At 47.1% G+C, this 11917-nt stretch overlaps 1 protein-coding gene across 8 annotated transcripts; it reads left to right on the forward strand.

The window, feature by feature from the left end:
* The first annotated feature begins 1225 nt into the window (after positions 1-1225).
* On the forward strand, positions 1226-11409 carry tfec (transcription factor EC). 8 transcript variants are annotated; one of them, XM_029825460.1, is made up of 8 exons: positions 1226-1380; positions 4309-4563; positions 5165-5266; positions 6818-6938; positions 7904-7960; positions 8480-8555; positions 9382-9547; positions 10102-11409. In XM_029825460.1, the coding sequence occupies exons 1-8, from the start codon at positions 1348-1350 to the stop codon at positions 10564-10566; spliced, it is 1275 nt and encodes a 424-aa protein (XP_029681320.1). In that variant the 5' UTR covers positions 1226-1347; the 3' UTR covers positions 10567-11409. The 8 variants fall into 8 exon arrangements, with proteins under 8 accessions (XP_029681320.1, XP_029681325.1, XP_029681323.1 ...); XM_029825465.1 differs by lacking the exon at positions 1226-1380 and adding an exon at positions 1474-1915; XM_029825458.1 differs by lacking the exon at positions 1226-1380 and adding an exon at positions 1929-3948.
* The last annotated feature ends 508 nt before the right edge of the window (positions 11410-11917 follow it).

Below are 11917 nucleotides of genomic sequence, written 5' to 3' on the forward strand. Positions count from 1 at the left end.
TGGGCTAATTAAGATGGTATGATTGTCAAAGGTTTACCATCGGCAGACGTACATTGTTGACTTGCGCGTGACCTTCTGCAGTGTATCAAAAATGCAAGCTAACGAGCGCCTTCACCTCTATAAAATTGTGCCGCATCCGATTAGAAATCAATTGGGGATTTTCTGTCTTCAGGTGGGAGTTTTAATTTTCTTTACATCACTCTGGAAGAGCATTTTTTTTTTTGTATAAATTCAATATTTCACCAAGGTAGCAAACACACAGTTTCACGTGTAATCCACTTAAAATGACTGCAATATTTAATTCATGTTAGAATCATTAAAAGTGCACTGCTGCCGTGTCCATTATAAATTCCTTTTCTAGCAGGATAAAACAGTCTTCAGATCTGGGAGCTGCACTTTGATGTGTTGTCTCAGAAGCGGGCAGGCTCTTACAGGAAGTCCCTGATGTTTAAAACATGCCAGGCAGGGGGACTAACAAAGGTGAGCACTTGTGGCTCCACCCACAGACCAGCCCCCCCCTCAAAAAACCAGCCAGTGAGGACACACTTGGGTGGTGGTGAGGGCGCGCATCAGCACACCACAGCATGAATGACGCTCTTCTGACCCCAGCTTCTATCTGGAGGCTTCAGCTGTAGTGACGTCATACAGAACCAAACGTAGCAGCACGCGGCTAACGCGAAGGTGGAAGTCAAGCATCTGGATTCTCAAACATCTGGCCACTTTACAGCAAACTGTAGGTTTACGTGGAGGGTAGATTTGTTTTGAAAGGTCTTCCCAACGCAGCGGCTCTGACCTCTTTCACTTTTGCTGCCTCTCGGAATTCTGTGAGCAGTAATCTGCGGAGGTCCGCAGTGTTCCGTGCAGATTACGCCGCCTGTGTGTCACGGCCGCAGCTGAAGCTCTGACTGTAGTCTGACGGCTGAGGCGCCTTCCGAGGGAAGCGGGTGTCGCCGAGATAACCTGGGAAAATGTGCTGAGCTCGGTTGGATCCTCTGAAGGAAGGGAAGTGGGAAGCAGGGACCCCTAGTCTGTCTACTTATTGCAGTCACACACTCTCTCAACCACACACCAACCCCGCTGAACTCCTTTTCTGCTTCTGTCAGGCCTTTCTCTAACCAAACACACACACGCAGAGCCAGGAAATGGCCCACGCGGCGTCCAAATAAGCTGATGCGCCTTCTCTTCTGACATTTCTGCAAAAGCTCAGGAAGGAGCACAGAAGCTCTTCTTCCTCTCCCCCAACATTTGTGTGACACACGCTCACAGTTGTCACCGTGCCGCTCCGCTGCTCCTGTGGCAGGAGGCGCCGCCGCGCTGGGAGCCAGGGGTCGTTCCTGTGTGGTCGGAATGGGCGCCCTGACAGACACCCAGCCTCTACAGGTAGGGAGAGGAGCGCCCAACCAGAACAACCGACACGCCACTGTGGAATCCAATCCTTCTTGATCACTTTGTTATCATTTTCTTATCTTCCTCGGATTTCACAACTGTGGGCGTGTGGTTCAAGCTATTTGCTGGATAGCAGGCTCAGCAGAAACTACAGTGAGCTCGTCTGGGAAGGCTTTTTGTTCCTCTTATCTTTGTCGCTCAGAGATGGGAAAAGCGGCGGTAAAATAAACGGGCGTCGTGGCTCCACATTCCCTAATTCTGTTGCAGAATAAAGGGCATTTTAAAGAAACGAAGCCAAAACGCCTTCTAGGTTTTGTCCGTCATTTGTACAGTGATTTGAAGTCGCAGTGTTACAAAAGTAGCTGGGGTTTTTTTTTTGAAGTGAAAGGAGAACTTGGGTAAGAGTGAAACTTACTTAGGCAAGAGCTGTCCCTTTACAACAAAAAAAACACCTGCAAATGCGTCTGTTTAGGACACAATGAGAGCCGTATGGCAGTGGGACTACAGAGTTGCACCTGTAAACTAAAAGGTAAAACGCTATTAAAATGCTTTTTAACCTTTAGCATGCAGGCAGGAGCCACTTGGGGTTGTTGAGGCTTCCTGAGGGCTTTGCAGCGAGATGTTGGCAGGGACGGGAAAAACTGGCATGCAAAATGTTGATGTTTTAATTGCAAGTGCATGAACTTGTTTAAACTGATTCTATAAGACAGCTTGGACATACGATGATTGGATTTGGCACGTGGCCAATTTCTGTGACTGAAAAAACTGAAACGTGTGTTTGACGAGGGGACGTCGAAGGTCCCTGTCTTTTCTAGCTTGTGTGTCTCGAGCTGATGTGTGAGTAGCTAATAAAATACAGGAGGAGTGGATAAATGCCTCCGTATCCGATGAGTAACAAGGCTCAGAAGTGGAGCGCCAACCTTCTGGACGCCACTGACGTCTGTGCAGGTGCTGCCTGACGTCTTGAGCAGGGAAAAGGGCGTCGGACATCAGAAAGGTCCATACGATCCCAAACCGGCCCTGATTTATTAGATTCTGATCTGAGTCCTGCACTATGTGTCTGCCGAGCATCGATAATTTTCCAGCGTGCCACACATGCACAGGCCGGCCCTTGTTGGAGTTGGCCTCGGTGGCTAAAGCGCCAATACCTCTCAAATCTAATCAGATCCCCTTAAGTGAATAACAAGCGTGTCTCCGGCATTTACAGTAGTGAGAATGCTGAAGTGAAACCAGGACAAACGGTTGTCACACAGAGCAGACGTGGTGTGAAGCGGCCCTGGCATCTGGCCCTCTATCTGTAGTGGGAAAGAAAATGGTGATTGGCTAACAAACACTATCTTGTTCAGCTGGGACGAGTCAGATAAGAGCTCTCAGTCACCTACTGTTGCGGACTGTGATGATCTTAGCTGAACAGCGGCAGCTAGTCTAGCTGTCCGGGACAACTTAATGCCGATTTTGTGCCCAAGTCATTGCATTTTAGCTCTATCGTGCTAGTTGTCAATTAGCCCTTATACACGTTACTGAGCAGGCAATAAGCAGTTATAAACTAACTAATCAAATCTCCAAAAATTCATTGTGGGTTTTTTCCATAGCTAAACTAAGTGCCAGTGTCTATGCTCGTTTGTCTCCAGAACTCTTACATGGATTATTGGAGAAGTCAGATGAAAGAATTTGTAAAAATGTAATTCTTTACTATAATGCTGACAATCAGTTCCAAAAGAAAACTGTCACTAAATGTTTCAAACATCATGTCAGGGCTTATCAGAGTTTACTTCCAATTGATTTGCTAAAGTAAGAACAAAACAGTGAACACAAATGTGAAGAAAAATACAAAGAAAATTAGCTGTGATAATAATATTAATAATCATTTCTACATAGTTTCATTCATTTTTAAACAGCCCAGATCACTTAATTAACTACATTATTAATTTTCTCACCTCAAAAACAACCCTCAGTATAGGCGTAAAGTCATCAGAACGCGCCTATTAACATTTAGTTGGGAGGAAATCCAAATACTAAACCATTAAAACTCAAAAGAATAAATTAATGAGGAGACTTTGTTAAAAATGGCAATGATGAGGTTATTTAAAACCCCCTTTGGGGAACAAGGGTCAATTGTGTGGCCACTACCCCTGGAGCAAGGAGCAGAGGACTCTGGACAGTGGCTGCTGATTGGTCAGTGAGACAGAAAAGGGCGGTCCACATAAATTAGTGATAGTCACTAAAGGCAGACATCCTGCAGTGATCAAACCACGGTGATCTGACAGTCTGGTGTTTGAAGTGATTATCATGCTGGACAACATAAAGGCTTACCCCCAGCTTTGGCCCTAATTAGCTCACTTAGGGCCCTTTATAAGGCACTGGTAGGGGGACTGGGAAGTACAGGCGCTCGCTGGGAAGTCAGCAGCTCAACAAGACAGTAGCAGCAGCAGCAGATCTGGATTCCTAACGTTGACCTGCTGCCAGCCCAAACCACCCCGAAGAGATTCTCTATTCCTGAGAATGCCACACTTAACTGACTGCAGCTACTACACCATGCGGGACGCGACCAGAGCTTCAAATGTAAGATCGGAACTTACGCCATTCAGTTTTATAGTGTTTTGATTCACTTAATGGACAAAGTTTTGTTTCCCAGACTTTTCATGTCGCTCTCGTAGGTGTGAATTTTTTTTTTTTTTTTAAAATAACCTCATGATTATCACCAGGATCTGGTATTAAGTATAATATTTTGCTCAACAGGAGCCTCAAGAATGGTTACGAATTCTCACACAGAAACAAATGTTAGCAGTGGCTCGTCTCATCAGGGCAACTCTGCGTTTACTCGTAAACCCAACAGAGGATCCGGACGCCTCTGGTGGGAGTCAAACGTACACAAAGCTTCTCTTCCAAACTTACTGAATGGGCGTCTGCTTCCTGCCACAGGTACAAAGCCACCTGGAGAACTCCAAATTCCACCTCCACCAGAGCCAGAACCAGCAGGTCAAGCAGTACTTCACGCTCGGCTCCAAGTTGGCCTCTTCGGCCGGGCAGGGCCACGCCGTCCCGCACCCTCACCCTCCTGGCCAGGCGCTGGCCACCGTGCCAATCATGAGGAACGGCCACGTGGCCCCGGTCAGCGATGGCAGCAACCCCAACAGCCCCGTTACTCTGCTCACCATGACCAACCACGACAGCGAGGTGAGTTGAGCAAAGCAAAGCTTGTGGAGGGGGGCTGAGGAATGAGAAACTGAAACTGAAAGGAGCGAAAATGCGTCACGCTGACGGGAAAAGGCCAACGATCTGAACTAGACGAGTCACGAACCATAAACCGCAGGCTGCAATTTCTTCTTTTTTATTGTTGATTTTGTAATATTTGTAGCACTGTAAACTGTCAGAAATCCTCCACTAAGGAGTGCATTATTCATCTATCACTGGGTCTGAAGCTCAAAACCCCCCCAAAACATCATCTAAACAACGTCAGGCCGTTATTGATCTCTCTGTCTCTCTGATGTGCTCATCAATAACTTCAAACATGCAGTCTCTGATGAGAGAACTATTTCAAAGGAGGAAACTAATAATCGTTGCATGTCCATGCTGCTAACTAACCCGAACGACATGGCGATGGAGAGCTAATCCGTTATTGGATTAAACTCTGCACAGCCCCTCCCCTTTGTTGTGTCTATTTTGGTTTTGAATGTTGAGACTTCAAAAGAATCAAACTCTGACAGTATTGCAAATCTGGTAAAAAGCTCATCACAAGCGTGTCCATGACTACACTGTCATTACTGTTTTCTTTTAGTTTCCAATGGATGAAGTTATTGATGACCTCATTAGTCTTGAATCCGGTTTCAATGATGGAGGCTTGGATTGCATGGAGCCTAACATCATAATGCAAAACAATGTAAGTATGAATTACAATAACCTCTCGCCAACGCCGATTAAACATGCTAACACGCTACCGCAGTCAGGTTTCCAGGACCCTCCACCCAAAGCCTTCAGGCCCAGTCTGGCTTGGAAAAAGTGTGTGTGGGGGAAACCTGTGTTCACTTGAGGTCAGCCTAAGTTGAGAGCTGAGTCAAAGTTCATTGTGGCTTAGCAACATTTTCCCACATTGCTCAAGAAGGTCAACAATGCAGATTAAGTCAAGCAGGCATCTTGCTAGCGCGATAAGCTACGCGTGCAGAAAACGTCTTACAGAGACGCATTCTTGGGAAGACAAGAACTATGTGTAGGAAAAGCTGTGAGACAAGGGCTGCATTTGGCTAAAGAATGTAGCAACACCTGAGCTAAACACTGAGCTGGTTTGTGGGATGGGAGCACCGGGAATCTGCTCCGACGCCTTAAATAAAATGGGGCACAGACTGGCGCATACAAAGGAGCATACACAAGGATAATGGAGCAAAACACTACAGATAGTGTGGCGGGGGAGGTGGGGGAGGCGAGGAGGGTGAGGGATGAGAGCGGAGACGAGGAGGAATAAGGGAGGCAGGATGTTTGAGACGAGGACAGAATTACTGAGCCATCGAATCAGGCCTAATGCACACGGTCCACTCCCTGCGGGCTTGTTCTGAAATGATATCATGCTTAAACGGATCAATTCTTCCTAATTAGTCATACAGCCCGATGCGTCACATCGCTCCACCGTGTCAACACATCCAGGAACACGGACGGTGGCGGGATTGAAGTGATTACAACGGGAGTAACGGGGAATTGTTGCAATCTTTCATTTTGATAAGCACTTCAGTCTCCTCCTCCTCCTCCACTTCACTGGCTTTCTTGAGATAATGAAGAAAAACACACACACACACACATTCAAGCTCACTGCATGTATCTGAGCTGTCTGCAGTTTCCTCTGTTTTGTTTCACCACTGTTTGGGATCCTCTTGCATTCCGCTCCTTTTCATCTCCACTTGACGTGCGGCCTTATCGCGGCGTTCGATTCGCCACGCGTGTTGGAGCCCAAATTGACTGAGCGCATCTTGGAATGCATGATGACTTCTGCAACATTTTCCCATCCATGCAAAAAAAAAAAATGAATTAGATACACATGTGTATCAGCACGCCATGCCCCTCTGGAGTCCATGAAAAGACATCTTATCGGACATCAGAAGCATGCTTGTCCCAGTCATGAAGCCAGCCGTAGGAAAACAGTTTTGCCTCTGTTCCCCAGCTGACCCAGCTAGCCTTTTCATCTCCTGGGGTGCTATTTTCAACACAGAGTACGGCTCTGTGGTGAGGACCCTTTCAAGTGGAGGGGGTTTGAAAACGGTGGCATTAGCGGAGCGAGGCGCCGCGTTCCTGCCAATCAGATCTCAGAGGCTGTCAGCTGGAGGCCAGGGTCAGATGCAGGAAGGGTTAAACATTAGTTATTTATCTTTACATTCTGTGACGATCATCTCAATATCGCAATGTCTGACCCTTTCTCTGTTCTCCGCTCTGTTTTTGTTCCTAGGTGTCCCTCAGTGGCAGCATGTTGGACGTCTATGGGGGTGAACAAGGTATGAATGCCGCTAAGGGTGGAATGAGCCCCACATCTAACCCCTCAAAGCTCACTGTAAAAAGGGAATACACAGGTATGACCTTATAACCTAGCACTGATCCAACAACTAACTTCTCAACAAACAATATTATATATTCACGCTGCTGAAAAAAGCTATCCAGGTAGTCCAAGAAATTGATACTTTATTCAAAATGAGAGACGTTGTCTCTGCGCCGCAGCGCTAGCTAAAAAAAGCAGCACCTTTTCTGTGTCTCCTGCCAAAATGAAGCCCGGTTCGACGCATCAGGCACGTTGCAGACAAGTGAGTGAGCTCATTTATGTGTGAGGTGTGACGAACAGCGGCCCCGCTTGTCAGCCAACGGGCCCCCGTAGAAACGTGTAGACTTTTAGTTACGTAGCTAAAAACACAAAGCGCCCTTCAAAAATGTTTCTTATTAATGTCACGCATGGAGCAAAGGGGCCTAATTGATTTAGGAAACAGAAAGCATGCCTGAAGAAGCCTTCACTCTCCACAGGCAAATAAGTAAATTGCCATCTGTTTCATTCAAGTGAGGTCTGAGGGGACAATAGCCCGTTCCACAGAGTTGAAATTGTCCCGAGTGAATCAACAGGGACAAATTAGGAAATCCAATCTCGGCCTCCCAATTACGTAATTTGAAAGAATGTGAACACAAATAGGGGTGCCCTGGAATTTTTGCCTCTCACTCTCTCAAGCAGATTAGAATTGCTTAACTGTCCTGATTATGGAGTAAGTGGTTTAAAGGCGACCATTTTTTTGGGGGGGGGACACAATGAGCTCCAGACTGGCTGAAGGGGGGTAGAGTAGACTCTTTCAGTGCAGACGAGTGTGTGTAAGGAGGTTAAACTGGTGTCTGGGAGCTGATGAACTGAACACATTCCCCCTGACCCCGCCGCTCAACCTCCTCAAACCAAACGACTGTCTTGTCCCCTCACTGGAGCCTTTGTGCCGTCTCGTCTTCGTTGTCTTTTTGCTCCAAAATTAGTGTGCCTTGCTAATCAATTTGTTCCCCCCTACAGAACACGACACAAGAGTGATCGCCAAAGAGAGGCAGAAAAAGGACAACCATAATTTGAGTGAGTATTCCCAGCTGCTACTCAGACAAGGCTGTTTGGATATGGACACAAGAGGTCCTTATCAGTGTCCCAGAAGGAGGAGTATTGTCCCTACTAACTTATGCTTGCCTTTGTAACCCGACAGATAAAAAGAGACGTCTTTGTATAGATCGCTGTGCGTTCATGGTCTTGTTCTGACGCTCAGTCGAAGCACCGATGATGTCGCACGACTAGACACGACTAGAGGACAGATTTTAAGATCGTTTCAGATTTTGCCAGCTCCGTGTCTGCATTTGATCACGAGCCAATCCACTTTTATCCATTTTGTCCTCTTCAAAAGTTGCTTAATATTAAGCTGTAACTCCAGGAGATGTGAGTTAATGTGGAAGCTTAGTTGAAACCTTAGAAACACTTCCTCTTCTCGCCCTGCAAATATCAGGAGTTGGCTTCATTTTCATGAAGATAAGACAGTTCTCCTTGCTGTCAGAGGGCCATCTGTTGACAGCAGCCCTGACATCTCCCACTTTCTTTCATTCCTAGTTGAAAGAAGAAGAAGATACAACATCAACTACAGGATTAAAGAGCTGGGGACACTCATACCAAAGTCAAACGACCCGTAAGTCGCTCGGGCGAGCCGTAACATTCCACTCTGTTGCACAAGGACGGAGAGACATCGCAGTTTAACCAACAACAGATTCTTCCCATTGTATTTAAATAAGTAGAGCAGTTTAGCCAGACTTCAAGTGCTCACTCCAACTTCTAATTTCATCAAGAGCTGTGTCCTCTTCCTGGGCTCACATGAATGAGGGGGTGGGTCAAACGCGAGCTAGCGGGCCGCGCCGCGTGAATCAAAGCCTGATGTACACGGAGCGCGGAGCTGAACGGAAATCCACCGGCCATCGTTCACAATTGAACTTTGCGTCAAATTTAAATGGGGGGGTTAGCGCTGGCGTCACCCCATTAACACGGCATCAAGGAGATTATTAGCGCTGATCAGACCGACGTCTCACTCACGTGGGAATGGACAATTTTACTAGGATCCCCTTTACCTTTAAAAAAAGCAATATCATCTGCAAAAGAACGAGTTGCACTCTTCAACCTCAAGTTAAGTGCGGCCCCCCCACCCCACATCCGTCTTGCTACTTAGCTCATTTTCTCGTGCGTATTTTTACTCCGGGTTTAATTTTACCAGACAAGGAGGTATGAGAATGGACTTTCCACATACCTACTTTACTATTCTATTAAAATTCCCATTCAGTGTCCTCATGTAATGTCAAAGGATGAATCATTCCTCGGTGTAGATCACCATTTCCTATTCAGATCATAAAAAGGGGGGAACCTTAAAACTTGTCTAGGTTTTTTTTTTTTCTAGGTTTTTTTTTGGTGGAGGATATCTCATATCGGGGGGAGCTAACAGGTTATCTCTCTTCCCCTCCCCGCAGTGACATGCGCTGGAACAAAGGTACCATCTTGAAGGCTTCGGTGGAGTACATAAGGTGGCTGCAGAAGGAGCAGCAGCACGCTCGGGAGCTGGAGAGCCGTCAGAAGAAGCTGGAGCAGGCAAACAGGAGGCTGCTGCTGAGGATCCAGGTACTAGAACCTGACACGGTGGGTGTTGTGCTCAGTGGCCCCCCCCCGCTTGACCTTACCAGATATGAGCTGATTGCTGCTCAACTGTACATAGAAGCCCTTCAGCACAGCTGGTTGTTATGGCAACTCTGCACACAGTGACTGGACGTGACATGAACGCGCAGGCGGAAATACCGGCAGATAACAAGAGTCAGATCTTCAGATCCGATACTGTTCAGGCCACCGGATTCAATCAGCCCCAACGTTCCACCTCAAAAGCTTTCCAACCCCAAACCTGAGCTACCCCCCCCCCCCCCCTTCCCGAATGAACACAAAGACAACTGTTTCTTGAGTGATTGGTCATAAAACTCCAAATGCCACCAAAAATACATCATTTCATCGTCGCCCGATGATGGGAAAAACAAAAAATTCCGCAATCCCAGAAAAGGGTCGGAATGATCCCAGAACTGCCGCCTCAGACTGGCAGTAACGGCTCCCATAACGACCTCCCTGACCGTGGCCCGGGACGCTCTGTGAGAGAAAGTTGTGGTTTGATTTCTTCTACTCCAACCACATTTCCTTTTCTTTCCCAGGAGCTGGAGATTCAGGCACGAGCACACGGCCTCCCGAACATGGCAACCGCCCTGGGTACGATGGAGCTGTCCTCCCATCTCCTCAAACAGCAGCAGCAGCAGCAGCAGCTGTCGCCCCAGGCCCAGCAACCCCAGCAGCCCCCCCTCTACCAGGAGGATCCAAACAGCGAGTACCTCCAGCGGATAGTGGCGGCCGGGGTCTCGAACCTCCCGGCTGCCAGCGGCGCGCAGGATCACGTCACAGGGGCAGATTCCTGCACCACCTTTTCCGACCCGCTGTCCCACTTCACAGACTTTTTCAGCTCCACGCTCAAAGAGGAGCATCGCCTGGACGAGATCCTGATGGACGACCCGCTCTCGCCGTTCGGCGCCGACCCGCTCCTCTCCGCGGGCTCCCCTGGAGCCGCCTCCAAGGACAGCAGCCGCAGGACCAGCTTTAGCTCCGCCGAGGGCGACGACCTATAAGGGGCGTGACGTTCATCTCACTGTGACAACCCCGCCACAGAGGACAAAGCCAGAGCTTTTTACGCACTGACCGCTCGCTCTGGTGACCCCGAGGGCTGCACGCACCTGAAAGGACAGCTCGCACACCTGAGGACGCCCCTCCGAGCGCTACGTTGAGGGAACAGCAACAGGATCCAGGACCTCCTGTTCCTTCTAACTTCCAGCCAAAGTGTTCCTCTGCCTCCCAGAGAGCAGAAACAGACCCGTCAGAAAAAGGGAGACATTTGCAAATACAACGTAAAATAAGTGCCGACTGTTGTTTTTATATATACAGCACATCTATATTTTTGTAAACGATGCCGTAGACGCTCAGTACGTTTACATGCACAGATTAATCCAGCTGTGTCTTGTTTATACATGCGGAGCAGGTTGATTTCCAATCGCCTCGGTTGGATGCGGAGAACTTCAGTATTAGTCGGATTAACCAGTTTCCCTGCGCTTCCGTTGTCCAGTTAAGGTCAGTTCAAGTGTCACGTAAACGTACTGAGTGTGAGGATAAATCCACTGTGCCAACACCGAAACCAACAACCATGACTTCAGAAGAACAGTTGTAAAATAGGATCTGGTAGCGTGCCTTACTGTAAATGTTCTAATGTCTTGTCTAAACACTGTAAATGTACTGACCACAATGTCTAACATGTCCTTGGATGTAAGTCTGTTACATGTCTTGGTATATTTATGTATGTTTTAATCCATTAATTTGTTAAAAAAGATATATATTATTATCTAACATTGTAACTTTTTTATTCTATTCGTAGGGGGTGGGGAAAAACATAATAAACCCCTTTTTTCAATATACTCAAATCTGGCTTTTTATGTTCAACAATACAAATCAATTTTAACCCCAAATACTATTTATTGTTTTTTAAAACGCTCAGCTTGGACAGCGACGGGCTCCAACGATGAACAAAAGGCCAGAAAGTTTCACAGAGGAAGATGAAGGATCTACTTCCAAGGTGGCTGATTGGCAACGAGTGGGGGGAAACGAGCAGAGAGGAGGAAAATTGGATAATAAAGATGAGTAGAAAAGGAGTAATAATTCTGATGAGCCTATATGATGTGAGCTGATGAGCCCTCGAGGATGAATAATGACAGGGGATAAAGAGCTGTTAGCTCAGTCTAAGAAAATTTACTTTGAGGTAAGCACGGTGGAGCTCTGCTTCCCTTCCCACTGTGGGAAAAATGATCATAAGCTCAAATGAATGAAGTTTGCAGGAAACTTATTGACACAGTTGTGCAAAACTTCATCAGGGGCTGATTTGTGTTGCCGCATCATTCAAAAATCGTTCATATTTTAGTTTCTAATCTCACA

Source organism: Takifugu rubripes, chromosome 18 (assembly GCF_901000725.2).
Source record: "Takifugu rubripes chromosome 18, fTakRub1.2, whole genome shotgun sequence".
NCBI lineage: Eukaryota > Metazoa > Chordata > Actinopteri > Tetraodontiformes > Tetraodontidae > Takifugu > Takifugu rubripes.